The 27573-nt window shown below is 39.8% G+C and overlaps 1 protein-coding gene and 1 long non-coding RNA gene across 3 annotated transcripts; both read left to right on the forward strand.

Moving 5' to 3' along the window:
* The first annotated feature begins 390 nt into the window (after positions 1-390).
* On the forward strand, positions 391-6850 carry LOC146648705 (uncharacterized). Its single transcript, XR_014908612.1, has 3 exons — positions 391-527; positions 3209-3312; positions 6553-6850. It is a non-coding gene; the product is annotated as an uncharacterized LOC146648705 (long non-coding RNA).
* Positions 6851-8502: 1652 nt separating this feature from the next.
* On the forward strand, positions 8503-26212 carry ca8 (carbonic anhydrase 8 (inactive)). Of its 2 annotated transcripts, none has more exons than XM_085389776.1 (9): positions 8503-8856; positions 14500-14691; positions 14944-15068; positions 16234-16329; positions 17737-17799; positions 17908-17956; positions 18196-18308; positions 21771-21979; positions 25805-26212. In XM_085389776.1, the coding sequence occupies exons 1-8, from the start codon at positions 8784-8786 to the stop codon at positions 21903-21905; spliced, it is 846 nt and encodes a 281-aa protein (XP_085245902.1). In that variant the 5' UTR covers positions 8503-8783; the 3' UTR covers positions 21906-21979; positions 25805-26212. The 2 variants fall into 2 exon arrangements, with proteins under 2 accessions (XP_085245902.1, XP_085245901.1); XM_085389775.1 differs by having other exon boundaries at positions 8504-8856; positions 21771-21965.
* The last annotated feature ends 1361 nt before the right edge of the window (positions 26213-27573 follow it).

Consider the following 27573-nt stretch of genomic DNA (forward strand, 5'->3'; position numbering starts at 1 on the left):
CCTGGGGCGCACTGACAGAGGCGAGGCTGCCGGACACTGGCGCCACCGGGCCCTCTGACCACCACCAGTAGGCAACGGGTGAAGTGTCTTGCCCAAGGACACAACGACCGAGACTGTCCAAGCCTTGTAACCTTCCGATTACAAGGCGAACTCCCAACTCTTGAGCCACGATCGTCCCCAAGAAGATGCACCTTCTCTGTCACATGCATGAATAAACTTTCTGAGTCCTTTATCATCCACAACTGAAAATAGTTGTGGATGATTACTATACCTTTCTAATGTGACATTGTTGTCCCTGGCTCTCTTTCTCTGTCTCTCCCTCCCACTCTGTTCCTGTGCAACTACCGCCCCTCCCCCCTCTTCCCAGCGCAAAGCACAAGGCTGGCATGCGGAGTGAAGCGAAAAAAAAGTGCGAGAGAGAGAGGGTGAGAGAAAGAAAAAAAACCCCCACAGCTCGCGATAAGGAGCCGGCTGGCGTCGGCTCTAAAGAGCCATTTCGTTCCCAACCGACACATCACTAATTCAGAGTAAGTAATCAGAGGTTTCAATCTAATACACCATTTTAGTGTGAAGCCTTTAGTTATTAAACTCAAGCCAAAGGCTCAGTCATTAAAGACGTTTCTGAATTATTTGTGGCAAAGCAGAGAAGACGAGAAACATGCACAACATTATTCCAGTCTCTCAATCACAGGCAGTCCATCAAATCATCAAGCACTTATAGTAGCATTAATCAGTACAGAAAACCAACCTGCCACTATAGAGTGGCAGGATGGGTTTCTGTACACAAAGCAAACTGTAATAGAGCTGTTTTATATTAAAGCTTTTGAATCCTGTAAAATGCTACCATTCATATCAATATGCCCTGTTTAGAATTTCCATTGGCATTTTTAAGTATGCTACTGCAAGCATGCAAAGCATCTACGAATTACATGAAAAACTACTTTATGAAAAATAACTTTTATTTTTCCAGCTAACTTCACTATGTGCTCCCTGACCTTCCTGTTCTTCTACAACCCCTCTGTCCTCTCTCTCTCTCCATCCTCTTCACTCAGCTAGAAGCTAGAAAATGACAACAAATATAATCTCATAATAGTTATTATAGAACAGTAATAAGTATAAGAGGGGTATCCACAACTGACAACAGGACAGCAGACTGCTTACATGCGCAAACTCATCGTCAATTATTATTAACCTTTATTTAACCAGGAAGATCCCATTGAGATTAAAAACCTCTTTTTCAAGGGAGACCTGGCCAAGATAGGCAGCAGCAGATGTCTCACAGTTACAGAAATTACTCAAACACAGGCAGCAACAACACACATGCAACAATAAGTGAAAGAATACAAATAAAATAAAATAAAATTCAATAAAATTCAAATAAAAATAAAAAAGTCAGTTAAAATGACAATCAATCTAATTGAAACAGTTGCATGTTATGGACTTGGCCTCAAGGATTCGTAGTTTAGATTTAAAAACACTTAATGAAATGAATTCAGTCATTTTCCATTCCTTCTGCGGTTTGTTCCAAGCCAAGGGTGCTAAATGGACAAAAGCTCTTTTACCAAGTTCAGTTCGGGCAAATGGAACAGAAAGCAACAAGTAACCATGCGGACGAAGAGAATACCGACCAGCATGTTTCATTACAAGCAGGGAACATAGATAAGAAGGCAGCAACCCAAGTATCACCTTATATATAAAACTGTATAAATGAGAGTTCCTCCGACTTACCAAAGCAGGCCATCCTACCTGAGAGTATAACTCACAGTGGTGAGCCTGAAATTTACGGTTAGTGATGAACCTCAGAGAAGCACGACACACAGAATCAACCATTCGAAGACATTGAGCAGAAGCATTCATATATAGAATATCACCATAATCCAGCACAGGCAAGAATGTTGCAGCAACAAGCCGCTTCTTTGTATTAAAAGAGAAACACAACTTATTTTGAAAATAAAATCTCAGTTTTAACTTCAGGTTTTTCACAAGATTCTCTACATGTGGTTTGAAGGTAAGCGAGTCATCAATTAAGATTCCTAGATATTTATAGGTGTGAACCAACTCTATTTTATTACCTTCAAGAGTAGTTACTGATGGGATTGTTTGGGCTCGTCTCCTTGATTTAGAAAACAACATGATCTTTGCTTTGTTTGCGTTGAGAACAAGTTTAAGCTGAAATAATGAGTGCTGGACAGCAAAAAAGGCTTTCTGCAAGGAGTCAATGGCTTGGACAAGAGTTGAACCACAGCTGTAAATAACTGTATCGTCAGCATAGAAGTGCAAGTTTGCATCTGGCACATGTAGACTAAGATTGTTTACGTAAATGATAAATAGAAGGGGACCTAATACAGAACCCTGTGGCACTCCGTTGTGCACTGTAACAAAGTCAGAACATAGACTGTCAGATTTATTGCACCGAGTCCTGTTACTGAGGTAGTTTGAGAACCATGCCACTGCTCTCTCAGAAAGTCCTGACTGGAAGAGTCTAAGTTTTAAAATACAATGATCAACAGTGTCAAATGCTTTTGACAAATCAATAAAAAGGGATGCACAGTATTGTTTTTTATCAAGTGCAATAGTAATATCATTTACCACTCTAATTGCAGCTGTGATAGTACTGTGATTCTTCCTAAAGCCTGATTGATATTCAGATAAAATGGCATTGGTGTGTAAAAACTCCTTTAACTGCTCACACACAAGAGCTTCAAGAACTTTGGTCAGCACAGATAGATTAGATATTGGTCTGTAATTAGTTAACACTGCTGGGTCGCCCCCTTTTAATAGTGGAATAACAAAAGCTGATTTCCATACTGAGGGAATTTTATTCGTATCCAGTGTGAGGTTGAAAAGTGTTGCGACAGTCAATAAATGTGGTAAAGCTACAGCTACATAATCTTTGGTGAATTTGACTACATGTCCACTCTCACCAGTTTCTTTTTGCTCTCTCTCTTTGCTGTCTTCACCCTGCGCTCTCTCTTTCTCTCCCTCTCTGTCCTCTCTCAGTCTTAAAACTTAAATGTTACAGTGAATAAAAGGCATATGGATTTGGAGCTGTACTGTAAACAAACACTGAAGCCCAATTGCTTGAGCAGCCCCAAAAAACAGTTTTAATTCACCTATGCCCCATAGCAAATGCCTTTCAAGTTTCAAGTGAGACCATGCTTCATGAGCTTTTTTTTAGTTTCAAAAAGACATATATATGAATTTACAGACTCCCCAAGGTCCATGTCAGCTGAAAGGACAGGGTAACCTGGGCCTGGACCCCTGGGAGCCATTCATCACACAAGTATTGACTTGGGACGACAACGTTTATGAGTAAGTCAAATATGTTAATATCTCTATAGTTAGAAATAAAGCATGAAACAGACAATGTCATGACATTAAACAAAAAAAATGGCAATAAGATGTGGACAGCCACTTTGAGGCCCACAGTGGTTGAAATGTTATGACTGAGGCCACGATTGTGTTTTGATGCTCTAACAGTCTCCTGCTGGCAGGTCAGCAGTCACGGCTTGGATCCAACCTCCACCATTTCTAACTTCCTCTGTTCCTCCTCCAGGTTTCTTATCTCAGTTCTTCTCTGTCCACTGTGAGACTTCATATATTATGATGAGTCACATCTACCTCGGGAGCAGGCTGTGTTGGTACAGTCATGCCTTAAGCCTCCCCGGTAGTCAGATTTATCAGTGTCCTTCAATGGTCCCTCTGCTTGTGCTGCTTCTTGTGTTGTGGATGTTGTTTCTGTCGCTTGGTGAATTGTCATACCACTTTCTCAGATTGCACTTGTCAGCGATGTTAACCTAGAACCTAGAAATCATCTTGGCTGCATGTTGGAAGATGTTGTGACTGTAAGGTATGAAGCCCCTTATTGCCAGTTGTCTTACGTTTTCCACTGCTCCAATGATAGTGACGTTACGTTGAAGTTAATGCTCATAGCGAACAGGAATGGTGACCATCTCTTTCTGTAGGTAGTCTTTGGCCTTGAAGTGACGCTTGAACCCTCTCAGGTAACTGCTGATTATTCCCTTGATATGGTTTGGGATGTGATAGTGCTTCAGTGCTGTTCTGAGAAGATTGTGAGGAATTAGGCGAGTCCAGCCAGACTGCTGTCAGATTTCTTTGACCTGGCTTTCATGTATAATCTTGCTCAGGACCAGGGCCATTTTTTTTGACATTTATGAGGCAGCAGACTAAGAAAAGATGCTTAGACCCACTTCTTACCTGGCTATAGCCTCTAGGTTATCCAGCAGAAATGTTTTTCACCAATGCTTTCCCAAGGCAAGTGAGAGTCGTCATCTCTCCAGCATGTTCTCTCCCAGTTACACATGCAGGATCCATCCTCGTCAGATGTTCTACTCTGAGTCATCCTAGATGAACAAGCTCCTCACTCGTCTCTATGTTCCTGAAGTCAACTTGGGCAGCTGGGGATGTGGCTGCCAAAGCCACTGACTGCTACTTGATCTACAAAGCACCAGACCATTATAGCTCTCTCTGCCCACACAGGAGGGTGGACGCATGAATCTTGTTCTGGGTAGGCCCGACCTGGCCCAGTGGGCTAAGGCTCGGCCACTCAGTGCTCATTTGAATGACACTTAATCTAACCCACCGCTGAAGACCATTTTGTGTTGGGAGGTCCACCAGAAAAAGTTTCTGTCGACAACACAGGTCTTGGGAACATGATTAGATGGTGATGGATGGAGGGGTTATTACAGTAAATCAGTGCAAAATATTAGACCGTACAAAAATAAATCTAAAGAAAGCAAAACAACATAAATCTGTGCAGACAGAATTATCAATATGTTCAGAAAACCAGCCTGAAAGGCTTGGAAATAATATGACAGTAAGTAAGTTTAACACCCCCCCAAACAAACCCAAAACATCCATTTGTAAGAAAACCATTTACTTTGCCATTACTCCTTGAATAGTTTTACAATGCTTTAACATCAGTTTAAATGGGATTTTTCTGATTTAACATTATCTTGAAATAAAGTGTTATCTCTTTTTAATTCAAATGTGATTTTTTCACATTTGTAAAAAGCAACCGCTGGAAAATAAAAAGCATCATCTTATGCAGCTATTCTTTCAATAAATTCAAAAAGCCACAATTTTCCACAAAATAGACCCAGCCTTATTTCAATTGCAGACTCTCAAAATTGTGCACCATTCTGCTGACAGCTGTTATGTTTTAGGACATTCATTTTCTGGATAGACCTGTCTTTATCTACTTGTAATCCCAAAATGTAACAATTTATGTTCAGAGTTACTTTTGCCCTCATGACATTTTGTATGTCCTCACAGTGGGACACAGAAAATAAATTTGACTCAAACAAAAAACTAAAGTCACACAATGAAAACAATGTTACCTTTGATTCCAGCCCACATCTAAGTTCCAAGCTCAACAGACAGCTGTGTTTACACCATGTATTCAAGAGTTAAACCAACCGGTTACAGGTGGACATTTTAAAAGCAGTGATGTCCTAGTCCTTGAACTTTAAATGGATCATTGTATTGTAGAAAACAAATTTTCAACCATGTAAAAGCCTGAAAGGAAACTCTGTGACCATTATTCACTGCACAGAAGAGCAGTGGCTCTTTGTAGTGCCTTAAACCTGGATTCTTTTTAGCACCGGGCCAGCAGAGGGCGACTCCTCTAATTGTAGATAAGTGTAAGGAAAATGGCCTTTCGCTTTTTTAATCTGTAACCTCAGTTATACTTAAGATTGTAAGTAAAGCTTTAATAAATAGAACACAGTGCTCATTTATGATATTATTATGCCCCCAGTCAGAGTAAAAAAGAAACATAGAATAGGATCTACCTTCAGTTCTAGCCAGTAAGCCCTGACGTGCAGGGGTGGATCTAGAGAAATAGTCCTAGGGATGATGTGAGGGTGGAAATCCCATGGGGTGGCAAAATCAATGTGCAGGTGTTACATTCTGTAATATTTATTAGATATGCTTAAAATACACCAAATGCAGTAAGTATACACATGTTTCATATAAACATGGTCAGTAACCTTCTTATTGGCTTTAGGCCAAATAATAAAACATTTCCGTTACATAAAAAATGTGCATTTTGATTAAATAAAGATGTAGCTCAATAAATATAAAATCCAGAATACTACACAACATGAGGTGGATCAGTTGGAAATAGTTTTTCTAATTTCAGTTTCACATTCTTGCGTTAGAAAATAATCAAACTGTTACATGCTTACAAAATGTCAGGAATCTGCACTGTCATGACCAAGTTTTTCACCAAAAGGTAGTTGGTTTTTTTTTATGATTTATTGGGTTATGACACTCACCTTCATTCAATTTCCAGAGTGTAACAATCAGCCACCTGTGCTGAATCTGAAATGCCCATGATGGTGATTCAAAATATGTTCTGGCACAATCACAGATTGTTGCTACTGACGACAAGAAATACATTTTTAATTTTTTGAATCTATATTGAATTTTAACTGTCGCTAGGCTCAAAGTGTTAATGTTAGCTTATTTTAATAAAAAAAACAAAACAAACATTGTCATATGTCAGAGGATTTGCTTTTTTTGATACAGCTATGATGACACTTGCAAAACTGAGAAAAGAAAAAGAAAAAAGATCCAAGGCTCTCTATCTTCTTTGCTGTGTGGGTAAATATAACACAATACCACTTGGTGGCAGCAAGCAAGCAGGTAAATGCAAAGCATGAAAAGATTTTTCCAAAAAGCTAATTAAATACTCATTATTGACATACTGAGCTGTAGTAACTAATTGTTTCTTACAGAGCAAAGTAATCTGACAGAATGTGATGTGTTTGATGGCAGAAAACAACAGGAGGAAATCACTCTGGACAGGAGAAGACATTGGCATTGATAAAGAACATACAATAAAGATGTGAATAGGTGTCACTAGGTAAGTCCATCAGGTTGATTGAAATGCCAGTATTAAATAGAATAATTATAGGCTAAATTCTGCTGGTTTTGAGTAATATCTCAGCAGTTTCATTGTATTTGAGTATCACCACAAGAAAGTGACTGTGAATTCTTTTGGTAAAACTTTGTAAAGCACAACAAGATCAAAGTTTTGTTATAACCTTTAGCAGCACAAAGGTGAATAGAGATTAAAACTTGTTCGGTAATCACATAGATTATAATCTATGAAATTTCTACATTCGATTAGTTTGTCGTCATTTCTTTACATCTGAAGTAGAATATATCAGAGGGGTTCTTCATCTTCCGACTTACAAGGCGGTGGAAGGCATGCAGCCACTGACTGCTTTAATTATTAATAAAAGGTAAAGGAAACAAAACTCAAAGTAGTATGCAACAGTGTTCCTACCTAAAGAAAAACCTCCGCTCATAGCTTAAGGTCTTGTGTTTGATTACACAACCACCACACGTTCCGTCTCCAAACAGGGATTCAGTTGCTCTTCCTGGGTGATACTATTACAGTTTAAGAACGCTCATATGTCATTTCAGCATGAACTCCTATAAGGTTTTTGGGAGTCAGAGGGTAACAACCTGTTCTGTTACTTAAGTAAAATGATATGTTGTGTAATTTAAAAATTTGAGTGCAAATTAGACTTCTGCACTTCCTCTTGGCTCTTGGAAAATCTAGCAAATCCCATGATTTGGTAACTTTGGGAATTTCAGATCGGGAGGACACTCCTGTTGGCTGTTCTTTAAATGCTGATGCTCCTGCATATCAAGGGAGCTCTTCTTCATTTAGCTTGCTCTGAGGACAGTTTCCAAGGACAGTTTCCTGATAAAGAATGTAGGGTAATTAACGAGAGCAGCCTGGAGGATATGGATTAGGAAAGCAGGGAATGAACAAAGGAAAAAATGTCAATACTATGAATTATTTGTCCCATTTGAGACTCCACCTCCCAAAATACAGTAAAATTGAAAAATATATAGTTAACTTACAAATGACAACAACTGGTAATTAAAGAATGTATAACAGGGTGAAATATAAAGCACTGTTCAGTGTTCAAACTCATTTGTGATAGGCCATGAAGTTGTAGCCAAAGGTTTCTGTGGGTGTTTGAGAGCCATTTTCTTTGTCCATCTTGAAGTCATCAAGTCTGAAGTAGAGTTGGCCTTTCACTTTCACCCTCATGCTACTTTTTGCATGTTTTCTCAACCACTGCTGTTTCCTTCACCCAAGGGTGGATCTGTGACCTCCAACAGAAACGCCAGCTCGACCTTCCTGCCAGCATTCCAGCACACACACATACACACAACCACTGTGGTTCCGAAAACAGCAGAAAGGGTAAACGATCATAACAAATAAATCAAGAAAGAAAAAATAATTAAAGCCGATATGCTTTATAGTTTATTTTCACCTCTGAACACAGGGAGCATACAGGGCAGGGAGATGAAAAAGAAACACTGTTCTGACATTTTATGGCAGGGTGAGCAAGCACACCTGCAGAGACACAGAAAGGAAGAGAGAGAGAGGGGAAGAGAGAGAGATAAGAGTAGAGCAAAGTAGCGAGAGAAAAGAGGTGGAGCAACACAGAGTAAAGAGCTGCTCAGAGAGGCAGAGCAGTCTGCACACATCATCAGCTTGTCTCTTTAGGAGGACGAGAGCAAGAGAGAGTAAGAAAGTGGGTTAAGAAGAGACAGACGGAAAAAAGGAAGAAAAGAGAAACTGCATCAAAGAAAAGAGAGAGTTGTTGTTGAGCTGGGAATCCATCCAGCAGACTTCAGTTTGTGTCCAAAACCAGTTAAAACCAGAGTGACGGGGAGCCGTGAGTGGGAGGACAGACTGGTTTCTAGCCACAGGGAGTAGACTGCAAAGCACCATGGCTGACAATGTGAATGAGGAGTCGGATTATACTCCGGGGAAAGATGAGCTGGACTGGGGCTATGAGGAAGGTAGGCTGGGCTCTCTCAGCATGTGAAGGGATGCTGGAGATGTGTGAAAAGCTAAGGATCAGGAGGAGTTTTAAGGGGGACAACCCAAAACTTTACACTTTTTCAAAACATTTAAAAAAAATGCAATTTGATTCTTTAGTTGGATTTGGGTTATACACTGTACAACATCTGTCAGACCAATATGTTTTTAAAACACCACTAATGGTTTTACTCTCTCATCTCCTATGCTGTAGGTTGCTCGAACGGCATGATTTACAGTCAGTCATATAGAAAAATATCACAAGAACAATATCACTTTTTGCTGGCAACAATATCAAGTTGCCAGCAAACAGCTGTTTATCACTGCACTGCTAAAAGTATAGGAGACTTGCAACAGACAGTTGTTGGTCAGAGACTTACAGCAGAGCAAAGATTTCCTTGGACTCTACAATTCATACAATAAAACTCAAAAATGACTTGGCATTAAGAGCTGTCACTCATATATCACTCATATATCTTTGTCTACAGAGAAACTGAATAAAGCACATAAACACTTGAACATAGGTTACAAACATTACTGTCATACTTTCAGTATGTCATGTAGTTATGTGTTCACTTTGTCTTTCTGCTAATGCTGCTTTTACTGAGCATCGAGGGATATACTGTCACACTGAACTGTGAAATTCTTACTGTAAGTATACTAAATTATATGGAATACCATGTATATCTAAGACACTAATATTTGACATGCAAATACCTGGTTAGCTAAGAGGAGATGAGAGGTTCCCACAGGAAATTCTTCATCTTAATTTATAAGCACAAGTACAGAACTTCCTTGCCATGAGCTGACAGAGCTCACTGCTGTGTAATAAGCAAAAGTTTCCTTTCTTAGGACTTAGCTAAGGTGTCAGTCACATAGACCTAGAGGTTGGTTGACCCCCTGACAACCTCTGGTCACCAGGGAAAAATGTTGCTGGCAAATTGTTGCTGCTATTGCCAGGTGAAATCAGCTACACCAAGAATCTGCTTGTGATAGCTTTGGTCACCTGCAGTTTGCATTGAAGACAGACTTTTCTACAACGAGTTGTTATTTACGCCACAAGCTTTAGTCAAAGTGGAACAAGTGCAGTATAAATTGGGTTAGGGTTAGGGCTAACCCTAACTTTTACTCTGACTGCTCTCAATTTCTCATTTTCGTCACTCTTAGTTTCACTAACAGTTGGTGAGTAGTTTGCAAGTGTTTACAGAAATTTCAGCATCTTCCATATAAACTGCTGCAAAGGTGGCAGCCTGCTATCAAGTAAAGCAAAGGGGGTTTCTCAAAGAAGGGTTTTGGTGTACCACTTTACATCTGCTTGCAAACACTTTCTTGATAACAACAGCCAGCAACTTCCAGCAACCACCCACAACCAGTTAAAGAAAGCACATCTTTCTGCTGCAACCAGTGAATTACAAGGTCACTGACTAACTGGTCTGCGATTTGATCAGTTGGTTTCACAGAGACTGCCAGAACCTCCAACAACCACTGAAGGTGCACATTTTCCCTGCTGAGTGGTGGCTATCAGATGGCCACCAACTAACGCCTGTGTGGCTAACAAGCTGGCACAGTCATTTCTTGATTAGCTTACACATAAGAATGATATCATCTAACACTAAAGTTAACAACACCAAATTCTTTTCCAATGGCTGAAGCAAAAAAACCGTAATTACTCACAAAGCTAAGTCCTTAATTTGAGGTCATTAAAGCAACAATCCGCAATTTAGTAGTGCCACTGAAATTCTCACTGCCTTTAGTAAACTGTTGTTAAGGCTTTAGTTGCTGAGGAAAGCGAGAATGTGACCACTGCCCCATGCTTCTTTGCTATGGTGTGAGTAGTCAGCCAGTGAGGACCGTCTATCTGCAGTCCCAACAGAAAGGCACACTGTGAGGCCTGAGCTCCTTGTCTTGGAGGCAGATGGGTGTACTGGACTTTCCATGAACACGATACTGCCAGTGTGTATTTCCTTTTTCTAAAAACACAGCAGGTTGTGCACATTGTACACATCTCTTACTGTTGCAGTCAGCTGAAAAGTGAAGCAAATTCTGTCTTTCAGTGGGATCACTTTCTCTACACTTGTTTATCTTCACACTCTATTAAACTGATAGCAAAGGCCTTACTAGTGTTGTGCTGTGAACAGGTGATCTGTCTCATTTAGGACAGACTTGCCCTGTTTTTACAACTGCAGTCTGCTTAATTTTGTTTTTATGAACAGTAATCTCATTGTCACACTCACTGCAAGAAGTCCTGTTTACTAGACACTGAGAGGAAGCAGAAAGAAACTCAGGACCAGAATGAGGACAAGGCAAAGAGGAAGAGGGACTTAAGACCAGTTTTAGCCAGTCTCGTGTCCCCACACGTTCTTCTGAAACCACCGTTTTCCTCTCAAGCACACACCCAGATCTGTTTATATCACTTCAGGGGATATCATTTGACTTTGATTTTGTGGCGACAAACCCCAATTTAAACCACAACTACTATTTAAACTGTTTGATTAGTATGAAGATGGATGGATAGTTATTTATTGGAGTTTGGATATATATATATATATATATATATATATATATATTAGGGGTGCAACGATACACAAAATTCACGGTTCGGTTCGATACTTTGGTGTCACGGTTCGATATTTTTTCGATACAAAAAAATGTTCATGCCTTTTTAATTTGTCATTTATTAAAATTATAAATATATATTTTAACTCAAAAGTACAGTTTTTAAATTTAACCCTAACCCTTGTGCGCGTTTTTTATTTTGACAGCGAATGCGCACCTGCGGACCACTTATGTGCAGCCCTGGTTATTTAGCTCGTCATATTGCAGCCACAGAAATTCTTTTGTCCATGAAACCATGAAGCTGCACTTTCTTTTTGCCTTATAGTCTGATTTGTCATAACTTCTCCGTTTTGTGGTAAGCTTTTCTTTGGCTGTCACTTCTTCACCCTGACCTGTCTTATTTGGCTCAGAAGAAATGAAATATATATCCTCAACCTCTCACATGTTTAAGCTGCGGGAGATTTCACTTGTCATGTTTGCATAGTGAGCTAACGATTAATAAGACGATGTCAGAGGAATTGGTGCACAAATTATCATCACTCACAGATCAGTGCTGTCGCTCTCTATACACAGTTCGCGCGATTGCAAAGTGAAAGCAAAAAAACAAGCGCAAATTCAAACGCGATTTCAATATGTCACATATTGACAGTGGCTCACCGATGCCAATGACATAATTACCCAGCTACATTTCTGAAAGAATGCAAAAGCATTGACATATATTTTTCTTCCTACAATAGCCCGACGGGCAGGGAAGAGATAGATTTTGGTAGCCCGACTGAAAAAAATCGCTAGCCCCAGGACGTCGGGCTAGCGATATTGCAAGCCCTGTATCTGATTGAGGAATCACTCATCTTTGGAAAAGAGAGTTTATTACAGAGAAATGTCTCTTTCCAAAATAAAAGCTATACTATCCGCTTCTTCTGGGCTATATTCTCAGCAGCATAAGGAGAATCATGTGCTAACAGCTGTCTAAATGACTCGGCTAAAGTTAGTAGCATGCTTGTTGTTTTTGTCTTTGCACTAGGATGATGTCGGCGTAAATGTGCAGTCATATTCGTTGTGTTCCCACTAGTGATTTCAGGTTAATCTCGTTGAAATGACCTTAACGCCACAACACGGCAAATCTCCGTTAACGAGCTACCGCCGATCGCCCCGTGCATGGGGCTAGACGGCCAACACGTTAACGAGCTAACTGCGCTAACACACTAGCTCCCACCCATGTAATTGAGCATTGCATGGCACATCCAACATACTGTTTTACTTTAGTCCATGACTCGCTTACCTTCAGGGTCATACGTCACATGAAAACCAAAATAATTCCAAACGCCAGATCTGGAGAGCTTAACTTCTGTCTTGCTAGCTTGCCCTGCGCTCTTCCTTCTGACTATGCTGTCTGTGTTGAGCACTCAGTGGATCTGCGCTCGACAGTGCAGCCTAGGCGGAGTAGTCGAACGCAGATTCACTGAGCGCTCAACACAGACAGCATCGTCAGAAGGAAAGTTGATAAAATAAATTACAAATGTTGTATTGTTCGATACATATGCGTACCGAACCGAAAGCACTGTATCGAACGGTTCAATATCGATACGAATATCGTTGCACCCCTAATATATATATATATATATATATATATATATATGAGAGAGAGCGAGCAGCAAACTCCAGTAAATAACTATCCATCCATCTTCATACTAATCAAACAGTTGTCTGTGTTGTGCCACTTATGGTACCATAAAATGTGCTTTCATTGTTACTAGGCTACCATTGCCATATTTATTATAATAATTACAGGTTATGACTTTACTGCTTGTAGACTTGCTAATAAAAAAACATTTCTGACTCCCCTCTTATATAAAACAGCCCCCCCACGTTCCTCCAGTAGGAAGAGCAAATGACCAGTCAAGTTGGATGACTTGTTGAAATCTTAACTGGTAACTGTACTCTAAACATACAATTCCCTGTCTAGTACATGTTTGCTCACTTGCGAGGCTAGTGAGCAAGCACTAGCCATGCAAGTGAGCTTTGTTAGCATGGCTAACAACATGAAGGGGATTTTTTCTGGTATGGGAAAAAGACCAAAGTGAATGACAGCTGAATTGATGGTTAAGTTTCAGGGTCAGTGATTGGGTTGGACCAGCTGTTGGTAAAATAAATCTCTAAAGGTGTATCTTAATTTGGATACTTGTGTTACTGGCACACAACATTAAGTACACAACATATTTCCTTCCTACATGAATTTAGACTGATTGCATGTTCACCAATTAAAACTTGAGTTGTGAGTATGGCATTTGAAACCTTTGACTGTGATTGGATTTCTGCCTGCTGTCAGCATCTGATCACAGATTGTACAAACTTTCACCAAAAATCCAGAAGCGAAACTGCAGAAAGTTAGAAACTGATGTCATTGAGCGAAGAAGAAAAATAGTGTTGCTATTTTTATGACCGATTCCATGAACTCATTTGGGAAGTTTTTACAGATTTTCCCTCTAGACTTCACCGGAAGTCTTTTTGTAACCATAGATATCTATCCAATCCATCCATCCATTCATCTGAGAGGCAGGGTACACCCTGGACGCCAGTCTGTTGCAGGGCTTATTGCAACCTCGTACCCTTCATATGGCATGCAGATTAAGCCACTTCCATGCTGCTTTCATTTTTTTGACCCTTAAACAATATTTGATGCTGCTTATGACTGCTCTGAATAAAGCTGTCAGTGAAAGCCATTATTTACCTCAAATGGTACTTAGGGAAGTACTTGATTTGAGGCACAGGATGGACGCCTATTTAGCAATGACCAAGCCCTTCATAAGAGCTGTTTTATGTGGTGTATATTGTTTAAATTAAGTGTAGATGATGACTTTGGTAACATATTACAGCTAGTCAAAGTTTGAACTTTGAAACAGCTGGTGCAACAGTTCCCTTTACTTTTAAGTGTGACTTGGCAGAACACTTAAAACTGTGCAACCATTTTTAATGGTCATGTTCTTAGTAAGCCTATATGTTACAACAATAATCTGAATGTATGCTCTATTTCATGTGCATTTTTATGCCTATTTTTGCTCATAAAGGTGTAGAATGGGGACTTCATTTCCCAGCAGCCAATGGCGAGTACCAGTCTCCCATTAATCTAAACTCCAGGGAGGCTCACTACGATCCGTCACTCCTGGATGTTGGATTGTCACCAAACTACGTGGTGTGTCGAGACTGCGAGGTCATCAATGATGGACACACTGTCCGTATTATTCTCAGGTCCAAGTCAGGTAACTCCCAGCAGCCATGACATCATATCAGCAAACACAAATTGTTGACTAAACTGCTTTGAAACAGGATGTATGAATAGTTTTTGAGATTTGGTAGGAGGTGATTAATGTATATTTTTCTCACAAGGGAAAAGCAAAAAAGTTGCATCGCATAACAAATGACCCCTTTCTCTCACACCGACTATTATTCTGACCTATTTAGCCTTCTTCCTGTACGTGCTTGATCATAAACCCTCTGGTTTCCTGTGACAGTGGTTACTGGAGGTCCACTGCCAAGCGATCACGAGTATGAGCTTCATGAGGTTCGATTCCACTGGGGCAAAGAGAACCAAAGAGGATCGGAGCACACGGTCAACTTCAAGGCTTTCCCTATGGAGGTAAACCAAGGAGAAAAAAGAGAAAAAAGCAAGGCCATAATCATGAAGCACACCCCAAACACCAAAGAAATGCACTGATTTGTTTAGACTTGTCTTCAGCTAACACTGTAGTTTGATGAGTCCTTGAAGACAAAATCTTTTTTTTCTTTGAAAAGTATCTGCTTTGATATCAATAGCATTGTTCCACAGTCATAATCAAACATTCTGTGACTCCGTGTGTCTGTGAAATCTTTACGGTGCGTTCTCTGACAGTTCATCAAGAAACTGTACCACTCCATCCAAAAACCTACATTTATATTTTCATTTTTTTTTTGTTTACAAATGTGTGAGCTGTTTCTACTTTGGTTTTTACTCCACGTTAGGTCAATCCCATTTTTATCTTGTCATCTACAACAACTTTGCATTTCCCAAAACTGGACTCCATCTTCAAACACTAATGTTATAAATTCTGGTGAACTTTCTTAGATAACGTTCCTGCACAATATAATATCTGGCATTTTACTGGACCTCAAGGTAAATACCTAATAAATTCCTAATTATTAGGACACCAAAAATATATGAATCTGACAACAGAACATTGGACTTGCTGGTCTACAAATGTCCCATTTTCCCATTTTTAGTGTTTGTCCGTAGTCAACAAGGGAAAATTGTGTGAAGAGAGCTTGGCTTATTTGAAGACAGTGGTAAATACAGTTTACTGTGCCGATTGTACTGAGCTCAATCTACTGCAGATATTATTCTCAGTATAGCTCAGTGTCTCTTTCCATTCCTGTTTGTAGCAGCAGAACTACCCTTTTACGATAGCTTATGTTTCCTTTTACAAAACACATTATCAGTTCTCAGTGCAGAAGGCTATTGATAATGAAACAGGCAGCTCAGAGATCACAAAGATATTATACATTAATGTTTTTTCCACTGTGTCTGTTATAATAAGACACATAGCATGGCAGCTGTAAGTCTTATCATGTATGTAACTTCAGTCTGGTCTTGTATTTACTGCTTTCAGGGTCGAAGCTTTGTACACGTCCCTTTGTTTATGTGAAAGCCCTTACAAAAAGCCTTCAGTCACCACAAGCTGATGGTTTCTCACTCACTCACAACTTGTCCTCTCTACAGCAAATGCCACTCAATCACAGATTGTAATGTGTTGTTTCTTTGTGTGCAGCTTCATCTGATTCACTGGAACAGCACTCTGTTTAACACATTGGAGGATGCTCTAGGGAAGAAGAATGGAGTACTTATCATAGCTCTTTTTGTGCAGGTAAGCATCCAGAGCCAGAAGGCTGGCAAAGTGACCTGATAAAGGATTGATTTACAATGTCTGTTTATTCATAGCCAAGAAACTATTTTCTATGTCAGTCAGAAACATCGTTAAAGTCAGTGTCTTTTCAGTCCTGGAAGTTAGGAGGTGGAGCATTCATGGAATGAAGTTGTTTTTCCTGCACATTCCACATACACTTGTTATTGTGAACTGGGAAATCTGGGGGCCCAATACTTTGAACTCTTTGTCAAGTGTTGTGTGTATTATCCTACTGAAAAAGACCAGTGGCATTAATGAATACTTTCTCCACAGAGAAATACGTGTTCTGCAGTAATGTTTAGGCAGGTCAAAGCAACATCTACATGAATGCAACTGAGGCTTACCAGCAGAAAATCATCACACTGTCCCCAGTGTGACAGACATTGTCAAAACTAGTTATTGCTTGATATATTGCATTTTTTAAATGTTTGAAAATGTCTGTAAAGCTTCCACTGAAGAACTTTAAAAGAAAGAAAGAAATACAGATACCCCCCCCCCCCAAAAAAAAACAAAACAAAACATAAATTTAAATACATTTCTTCATAAAACAGATGCATTTTTTTCTCCATGCTTAAAAAAAGACACTTAAACACACCATTTCTCCCTGTTAAGTGCAGCTCAGGGGAAGTGCCATTTAAAAAGGCTGTCCCATTTTCCATGTATATGATCCAGCTACAGAGTGTTTGGTGACATCTTATGCAGCCTGTGAATGCTCAGTTAAACACAAAGTAAAAGGTGCTGTCTTTCTGTGGAGTTCTAAGTTATATGCTGGCTTCCTAAACTGGGACTGAGCCACAATGCCCGTTTTAAGTCTAGTCTTGACATGCATTTTTATAAACATTTGCTTTTATCAGCCCTAATGTACTTTCCTTCCTAGCATTGTAAAAGCTGTTTTCCTAAATGACTGATCAGATAAATTCTAGATATGCTTGGTGTGACCTGAGAATGAGTCAGTTTGGAATGTATTGTTTGCCACGTTCCTGTGAAATTCCCCTGATTTACATGCTTAATGCACTCCATAAGGAATAATCCTCAGCTCATGAAATGAGACCGGGTTTTCAAGAACTCTCAGTAGACCTCTTGAAAAGCTAGTCTGCTGAGAAACCTGCTCAAAAACCTTGACAAAAAACAGTGGCTATCTCACTCTTTCTTCAACCCAAAACATTCCTGACCTCAGACCTAACACTACACACATCCTGTTCTCAACAGAATTCTTACTTCATTCCCTGTTTACTTCCTGCAGACATAAAAGTATAAAAGTCCTGCTTAAACACAATCACTGGTAGCATTATCGTTATCAACTAGTTCAAGCTGAAATAAGGACTACTTTGTCAGTTGTGAAACCAAACATGCTTACTTTTTTATCAGATTGGTAAAGAGCATCTGGGACTGAAGGCCATCACTGAAGTTCTCCAGGACCTGCAGTACAAGGTGTGACTGAATTAAAAAAAAATCTGAGCAGATGAAAGCATTTTAAAATGCTGGATTTGTAGGATGCATGTACAATGAGAATAATTATCTTTGTGTTAATGCCACCAGGGGAAGAGCAAGATAATCCCCTGCTTTAATCCCAACACTCTGTTACCGGGTAAGCAAGGATGTCTTGAGCACCGATGCAGATTTGTAGCTATTGCCTCCTGATAACACCCATACGATTTTTGTGTGGGTGTGAGATAAAGTTGAAAAAAAAATGCAGATCATGTCCTCATTTCAGAAAGTCAACTGCATGATGGGATGAAGAAATTGTTTTTTGTTCAGCCTTGAGAGCTGAAACAATATCATCAAAGTATAATTGATGTTTGCTTTTTCCACAAAACCTGCCCACAGATCCATTACTGAGAGACTACTGGGTGTATGAAGGATCTCTGACTACACCACCTTGTAGTGAGAATGTGACCTGGATTCTCTATCGTTACCCTCTCACCATCTCACAGTTACAGGTAAAACAAATAAAGCAGGTAAAGTAAAGCATCCTCTGCCTTTTTAAGGTTTTTTTTGTTTTATTTATTTTTCTTCTTCTGTTTAATCCCAGAATTATTATCTCAGCCTTAAAGGCCCTTTCAGCTCAGTGTTTTGGGTTCCTGACAGGCAAAGTCCTCAGGCAGCTGTTTTCTCAGAAGAAGCTACAGCATCAGCTGCTGATGGTAGTGGAGTGTTTAGCTGCTGATGAGACGGATATATTTTGCCAGAAATCAGTGGAGAATATAATGGTGAATACAGTAAAGGGTTAATGTATAATTGTCAATCTTTCATAATAAGAAGAAAAGAAAAAAAAACCTAGATGCAGAAAGCTGCAAAACCGCAAAACCCTGCTGCTATTTCACAATAAAAGCATTTCAGGAACTTTATAAAGTGGTCCCAAAAAGTTGATTCTGGTCATCTGGACGTAGCGTTTTCAGTGAGAGAAAAGTTTCGCCACTGATCCAAGTGACTTCTTCAGTCTCAGCTGACTGCAGGTTTCCAACCTTATATACAGTAGATTTGCATAATGACTTAAACTAGCACCACTGAATGAACAATGGGCTGTGAGGTCTGTTTCTTGATCATTAGTAAGCAAATTGTCATGACCATTGATCAACAACCACTGATCAATGACCTTGCCTGACGAGTTACTTATTCTGTGTTGTGCCATCTTAGCCAGAGGTTGTTTGGCTTCTCCAATGTATAAATCCTGGCAATCCTCCTTAACAGCGTACAGTATATTACTCTGTTTGTGTCAGGGGACCTGATCCTTGGGGTGGACCAATTTTTGGCTCAGCGTGTTTTGGGGTTTAAAAGCCACGGATGCAGTGTTTAGAGAAAATGCGTCTCAGCTGTTCCGATACTCCTGACACATACAGGATGACCACAGGTTTTCGCTTAAGCAGCGGTTGCCCTTCTCTCCTGGATCAGCTGGAGCTTTCTTTAGGTGCTCTAACAAATGTCCAGCTGGGATAACCACATTTACTCAGGGCCTTCTTGAAGCGCTGTTCTTCTGCTTCGCTGGCTGCTGAGTCTGTTGGGATGGTGTTCCCTCTATGTTGCAGCGTCCTGATGACACCCAGTTTGTGCAGCAGTGGATGATGAAACCTTAAATACTGATCTGTATTCGTAGGTTTACGGTACACACCAACTTTTAAATGTCCCCCATTACTGATGGAAATCTCACAGTCTAACAAGGCTAACCTGTCTTTTTTTTTTTTTTTTTTTTTTCACTGAAAATTTCACATCTAGATAAACAGAATCAACTTGTTAGTATTTCCTTACCTGGATGGCTGAACATGCATCAAGATCTATTAAGTGGTGAATATTAAGAATATTAGCCTAACACTGATATACAAAATTTCTGTTACTAGTGAATAGTCTGTTTATCGGCAAAACACATTTTATTTCTCTTATGAAACAACTTGTAGATATCTGCTGCAGCAGTAAAATAAAGTAGACATCAGCAAAATTATAGGCCATGAATCATACATGGTAACGGCTACCCATGGCAAGTGTAAGCCAATCAGTTACATTGCTTTTACTGGCGTGGCTCTTCTACTGCGTTCAGTGTCTGTATTGTTCATGTTTGAGGGGGTTTCTCATTTTCTACATCCTGTCTTATATGATCAATATGTCAGCCCTGTATGTATTTTTAAATTGCACAGTAATGCTAGTCCACAGCTCTCTAGCAGTTACTCACAGTACAGGAAACCTTTACACTCACTACCAATCAATAAGTCTGTCGAGTTTCTTTTGATACATTTTTATTTGAATTTAGCCTTTGGGTCTCTCATGCTTTACTCCAGCAGCCTGATGTAAAGGATGATGACAGTAACCATCTGACATTTAATTCAGGCTTTCATGTTCCCTGCTTTCTGCTCCATTGAACCTGCAGAAATGCCAACAGAAAGGATGACTTCAGGCTCCCTCAGGCCATGCCCTATTGTGAATAATAAAAGCTGGAAAGTATCAATGGGTTAAAGATGATAAATTTTCTTATTTTTAGATGATAACAAAGCCAATCCTGCAAACAGGTGGTATATAGTATGTGTTTAAAGTTTTAAGTTAAGCCATTTTTATGGCTCCTTCCGCAACTATTAGTGCTTCTTGTTTGCAGCGTACAAATAGAAGTCCTAAAAGCAAACACTAAAACAGAAAAATCTTCAGTTGGGTTCTGGTTTTATGAGGGGCGTAAGTATAAAACCTGCCAAGTGTTAGGCAGTTCAGACAGCAGCTCTAGTTTCTCACCAGTTGATAAGCAGGCCCAAGCAGTGGGTTACACTAGAATAATATAGTCCTTTAACTATGCTATACATGCGACCTTCTGCCTGCCACCCTTTCCATTACACTTCTCTCTACATCCCTTTAAAGTAAAAAAGCAAAGTGTAAAAAAACACAGTTAACTCCAGCACACTGACCTGTATGCTGTTTTTTATGCCTACTCATGTACTGTGCTGCACTTTACTGTTCTTCTTTCTGTAACATGTTCTGTAACCACAGCAAGTATTTTAAAACAGCAGGTCCTTCTTACCTAGAATACACACCTCAAACATCCGGCTATTATTGACTCTGTGTGTGTGTGTGTGTGTGTGTGTGTGTGTGTGCGTGCGTGCGTGCGTGCGTGTGTGTGTGTGTGTGTGTGCTCAGTGAATGTGTATACATATCAGGCAGTTACTATGCCTACTATGTTGTTAGTATGTTGTAATGCACTTTGACAGCGTGCTATAAAGCTTTCCTCTGTGACACAGCTGCACGGCTGCATAAAAAGCCTCATATTTGTTTTGCCTGATATTGCTACCCCCTGCACAGTATGTGTGTGTAGATCATATCTGCACTTGCAGCATTTTCTCATGAACAGGAAGTCAGGTGAAAGATTATTCTGATCTGAGAATTATAAAAAGCCCAGAATGCTCTTTTTTGTAGATGACCTGTCGAGCTTTTATATTCAGAGATGAGTAAAAATGGTTCGTTTGTCCATCTGACATGCTAAACCAAAGCAAATAGTGAAATCACCAGAAATAACCCCTCCACTTTCTCTGTTATGAGGAATCACACATAACTTTAGTCCTTCCTTTTTATACCCACAAGCTTGTTTTTAGGAAGGTGAAAGTGAGGCTCTGAAGACTTTATACAGCTGACAGTTTGTCAGATTCTTTTCCTTAGACATGAATAAATACCTGCAGCGACACAATGCAATATAAAGTGAAGGCACAGTGGAACCTAAACCCACAATCACCACAGTGCTAAAAAGAAGGAAAAAAAAGAAGATTGCTATTCTACTACAGGGTAAGACATCAGAACATTTTAAATTAAATTAAAGTAAATAATGATAATTCTAAAATTCAGAAAGGAGGATTTTCTGGTGAAAAAGTAGCCCTGCGTCTCCAAGACCTCAACAGACTCCCTCAGTTTCTGTGTAAACATCTTTGTCATTGCAGATTGAGGAGTTTCGGAGACTACGGTCCCACGTCAAAGGTGCGGAGCTGCCAGAAGGGAATGATGGGATGCTGGGGGACAACTTCCGTCCCACCCAGCCGCTCAGTGACCGGACAGTTCGCGCTGCCTTCCAGTGACTCCCACTTTCCACCGCCATCTCAGACAAACTGTGGGATCTACAGATACAATCAAAGAAGGTAGCATTGTCACAGTGAGTTACAGTGTTCTGAGGTGGTCACGTCCTACTTTGAGGAAAAGGGTTTGTCTTTTCATATAAGGTCAAACCTATTAATGGAACGCATGCCTGGTATCGTACACCTTTCTTGCAGAGGGTTCAAGACAGATAATAGCAGTTTGTTAGGAAACAGTGACAGTACAATAGCAAATACAAAGTATTATTAGGAATTTTTTTTAATCAAGATGGTTTAAGATGATATTTACGCTCATTGTAACTCTGAGCCTCTGAGCGTGTTGTTGTACAGTGAATTTTTCTGACAACTCCCTACTGCTGTAAAAAAACCCTGACAAACAGCTGTTGATGCCCTCAGTGAGATCAAACTACAACAGCAAATCTGATGTAACTAAACTCAGAAACAGTGAGCTGAACAGCTCTAAAATGCTGTTTAGCTCACTGTAGATGGGGAATCAATAATTATCTGTAGATGTGATGACTGATATTTGAAAAAGTAATTATCACTTGCTCTACTTACCACCAAACACTTTGTATTTTTAGTCAGTTCAGCACATTTCCTCATGAGGGACAGAATTTTAATGAACTAGGCATACTGTCCCTGAGGTATTTGGGCCCTCAGAATCCATGGCACATAATAGATCAGGCCCTGGAAGAACTAACCCAGTTTAGTTACTAATGTGGGACCAACCTATATACAGCACAAAGTGCATGGAGAGATCCCAGATTTAGCTCAGCAGCACTGCAGGAGGAAGGCAGGGCAGAACTTTAGGACATCAGAACAGAGCAGGACGCTTAAAAATGCGACGACTGTAAAAGTGTAAGGCTAAAACAAACAACCTTGTTTACTATTTTTTATGTGCTGATGTGAAATAAACACGAATATTAAGCAGGTACGTCACTTTCCCCAAACATTGCATAATTACAGATGAGGTCACCTAGTACTGTTTAGATCAAAACAAATGCTTCACTTTCGAAGATAAACATTTTTGCGTTATTGGTTATGAGTCTGCATTCCTTCATTCTTATGGTGTTTCTACGCTGTTTTGAAGTTGTGAAGAAGAAGAAAGAGGAATATTTGTAGCTTTTCAGACCTCATTCTGGCTCAGTGTTAAAGGTAAGAGCACAAGTGCCTCGTGTTAAATACAAATGAGCGACGGTGGGCAGAAGCAGTAACCTTTTCTCACATCTCTACACTATCAGTTAGCCTTTTGCAACATAATGTCAGGGACAGGAACACAGTGTCTGCCTTGCAGTAAATTATCTCATCTGACATCGATGTAGCGTCTGTAACTTTTTAAATCAGAAAGTAAAACATGCTGAATTTGAGTTCATAGTCTGGGTAATGCTTTGCCACATGCGTGGGATCTTACATTATAATGCCGCTAAATAGCTTCCAACTTTTGTTAGTCCTACATGAATGGATAAGACTCATGCCCACGTCCCGGGCTTGGCTCAGCTTACAGAAAGCCTGTAAGCCGAGCCAAGAAATGCCAGAAAAACCTTCTGCAGAACCACATGGAATGATACTACAGAGAGTTCTACATGAGCTAACCTGTAAAATCAGTGGTGTGTCACGTTAAATGTCCAGAGGAAAACTGAGTGTTTCCATGTAGTCATGGTGTTTTGGGAATTGTGATCACATAATGAGTAAAACTGTCAGTTTACTGGCTTCATTTGAACTGAGTCATTTTGCCCAAAACAGCTATTTTTGCAGATGTAACAGCTTAACAGTGAACTCCCAGCTAGTGTTTACGCTCTGAAGGCTACACGGTAGAGCTCTTCAGGGTCATATAACTCTTATAGCCCTGTGATACCATAGAATGCTGTGGAAGATCTGAACTGACGTCCACTTAGGCCAAAGTCAAAGGACACAGACGAGAGTAACAGATGGAGTAAAAACTGAAGCAGAGGACAAAAAAGTGAGGGCTTGTTGAGAGCGAGGAAGTAGAGGGGTAACTTGGTGAAAGGAGGTAAAAATGCCAGAGGGATGAAAGAGGAGTGAGCGAGCAGAGGGAAGAAAATGGAAAGAAACAACAGAGGACTATTGTCTATGGTGTAAACAGATACTGATCTGGTCCCACCAGCAAAACACACCTAAGACAAGAGTTCAGACTATGGGAAAGACAACCCCTGGGGGAAATAGAGCCCCAGAGGTGGAGTTAAAAAAATATTTGTATGAAGTGTTATACGTAAGTAGGATTTTCAGGTATCTGTACTTGGGTTTTTATTTTTTTGATGACTTTTTGCTTTTAATCTATGCATTTTTACTACACAAATATCTGTACTCAAAACAGGCTTCTTTCTTCAAGTTCATTGTGTTTCATGTCACTATGTGTCTTTAAGCATCGACAAGCAAAGAGAGGAAAGAGGCTAAAACATATGCATATGCATGCATAATTCATAGGAGTATGCGTTGAGGTTAGAGTTGGTCTGAACCATCTGGAACAGCATTTTTGGTGCAGAAGCTGTGGTCATTGTGCTTCTGTTATCACCATGACAGCTGTAAGCATGAAACAGACTCCAAAGAAGCTCACGGGATACAACGGCTCAAAGTTGACAGGTTTTATTGTTACAAAGGGAGGTTTCTCCAAGGGAATTTAGTATGGGTGCATGGATGAGTGGCGCAGTGGTGATTTGAGTTTTTGATTTACAATTGAGTTGTAATTTCTTCAGCTGTGAGTTGACGAGCAAACTGTGGGGGAGCCAATGGTCAGAGCTGTTCAAATTTGATCAATGGGAGGCTGAGCAGGCAGGTAGGTCCGGAGGGTGAAAATTTGAATCAGCCAGACCAGCTTGACAGAGACAGGTAAAGGTAAAATAAACACAAGGGAGTGGATACTTGGACAGGTCTGAGAGTCATATAGGAGCCTAAAAAGGAAGGTTTTGGAATTCTGCGGTCAAGTTCAGACTCACACCAGATTGAGATACTTTGGCATGACTTTAAGCAGGCCTTCAATGCTAAAAACGCTCCAAGGTGGCAGAATCAAAACAATTCTGCAAAAACGAGTGGGCCAGAATTCCTCCTCTTCTTTGTGTTTGTGTTATTTTTGTTCAGTTGTGTGATCAAAGAGCTACGCAAACAGAGACCAATGCTGAACCAGCATGGGAGTAAGTATTTAATAGATTTAGTTGAGCAAATAAAGATCCTGCCTTGCAGCCTGTCTATCTTAGGAAAATAGTAGGGGATCAGACTAAATAATAACAGTACAGTCGTTACCTTGAAATATGAAGCGCCTTGAGGCAGCTGTTGTTGTGATTTGGTGCTATGTAGATAAAATTAAATTGAACTGATTTTGGGGCGACATGAACAATATTATTTTCAAACTTCTGAGTTGACTTCATTTGTCAGAACAGTGAAAACAAAGCAACCCTGGAGCTGAGTTAAGACAATAGTACATATCCGCTACCAAACAACCGATTTCATATCATTCTGAAACTGATGTTCGACTACCAAGAGATGATTTTGTTTGTTTGTTCTCTTTTAGCAGCCAGATTTCTTTCTTTTTTGACCAACACTATGAAGTTGTTCTGAATTCTCTTTGGCAATGTACTTTCTTCCCACCCTGCTGCAACATGTGCCTCTTTTTGGCTCACTAGCTCAGCTCACATATATGTGACTTTATGTGGTACCTTCGAAGGAAAAAATAATGAACTTTTACAGAGGCTTTTTAACACCTCCTTCTAAAACACCTCAGTTTTGCTGGAGTTTCTTTCTCCAGTTTAAAGTAATTGGTTGTAAAAGTACAAACCTAGCATTTCCATCTGTGTGTTACAGTTTAGCTGCTGGACACATCTGGTTTTTCTCATTCTCCTAATCACATCCATATTTGTCTTTTCTTACAGGAGAGAAGAAAGAAGAGGCGTGAAGAGAGTAGCAGCAGTGCAAGGATGTGGTTCTAGATCAGCCGCAGATTAAGAGTGAAGGTGGACAAAGAAGCTATTGATTACACCCCTTTACAGTGTGCGTGTGTGTGTGTGTGCTTAAGTGTAGTCTCTACACCCTCCTGCCCCTCCCTTTTAACATATGTAAAATCCCCCTCTGTTTGTGTACTGTAGTGTGGTATTGTGTTAATCTGCTGTGTCTGTCCTGGTGACAGGAGGCTTATAATCAGCCAATCTCTGCTGTCAAAACAAAAGGAAGCTTGAACCACAGATGTGGTACCTAGACACATCCGTGCGCGTACACACACACACACACACACACACACACACACACACACACACACACACACACACACACACACACACACACACGCACACACACACATCCTTTGTACATTACGTGAATACAGGACGTTAATTATGCAAGACTGTACACATTTTACACAAAGTTTATGAGCTTATTTGAAGCTAAATTTCAAATGAAGTCACACAAAGAAAATATACACGTGTATTAAATCAAGCATCCAGCAAGATCTTAAAAGAAATCATGTTTCTATACAGCCTCTGTTTGAATCTTTTTAGCAAATCTCCATTGTTAGTATTTCTTTATTAAATGTCCCCCAAAGGGCTGGAGAGAGACAGGTGAAGGCAGGTGTACTGGCTGAATATTATTGGAAATTAAGCACTGAAGGAATCTTTGAACTGAATAATTTTCCATTATTTCCATCAGCTTCCTGTACCTGATGCATTTTCACATCCGCACTCTGGAGGTTGGGCTCATTTTGTAGGTTAACCCTTCAATCCAGTGTATTTTGCTTATTTTCCAACTCAATATTTGAATTCTGGGACTAACATTGTTTAAAGGTTCAAAATAATCCATATTTACAAGGTGTTGCTCTCCATGCCACTACCACACTGCTGCACCAGTTAGTGAAACAACTATGTTTAAGGGTAAAACATCAATTTTTACATGCATCCTGAAAATTCTCAATATTTCTGAGGCTAACAAATAATATCCAGAACATCCTAATAACAAGGGAAAAAATTAATTTGCGCAAATTTATATTCTTGTGCATTTTTACATGACAAGTAAAGTAAGTAAAATAAAATAAAAAAGAGTTGATTAACTTTTTGAGCATCAAAACGGCACCATCAACTTTTTATTTTGGCAAAGCAATTTATGTTAATGTCATTGAGCCTATAGTCAAGTCATCTTCGCTTATGACCTGGATTACTCCCTGCAAAGCATAAACATGATGCAACGATGCTGTGTGCACAGATGTGGGCGGTGAGCCAACGCACTGCAAGGCGAGCATCTCAGCTTGTATTTTGTTTTGTATTTTTGACCACCTCTCTCGACAAACAGGTTTGAACAGCAGGCGGGTGAAACTAGGTGCCTGAGATGACCATATTAGGGATATTCTCTCTCTCTGACATCATAAAAAGTTTAGAGTTAAAAAAATGTTTGATGCCTGAACTCACAGGGGTTACTTGTACATACACTGACCTCATTATTTGAACCTTAATATGAATGTCCAGCATTGAGACTATGTTCCTGAAAACCAGGGCAAAGCACAGTCAGTCCACCTTATCGTTTAGATACATTTCTGACCAAACTAACACAAACTAAAAAACTATACAGCCCATCATGAACCAGCAATTCTGAATAAAACAGTATTATGCTGGATGTCTTCACACAATCAACAGCTTTAATACTGGATATCAGTGTT

This window comes from Rhamphochromis longiceps, linkage group LG18 (assembly GCF_057381845.1).
Source record: "Rhamphochromis longiceps isolate RC_006_pf linkage group LG18, R_longiceps_female_GT1.1, whole genome shotgun sequence".
Taxonomy (NCBI): domain Eukaryota; kingdom Metazoa; phylum Chordata; class Actinopteri; order Cichliformes; family Cichlidae; genus Rhamphochromis; species Rhamphochromis longiceps.

Coding starts and splice junctions, on each gene's coding strand:
- ca8 (XM_085389776.1), top strand. CDS start 8,784: ATGGCTGACAATGTGAATGAGGAGTCGGATTATACTCCGGGGAAAGAT. Junction 15,069..16,233: donor TCAAGGCTTTCCCTATGGAG/GTAAACCAAGGA, acceptor CTTTGTGTGCAG/CTTCATCTGATTCACTGGAA. Junction 16,330..17,736: donor TCATAGCTCTTTTTGTGCAG/GTAAGCATCCAG, acceptor CTTTTTTATCAG/ATTGGTAAAGAGCATCTGGG.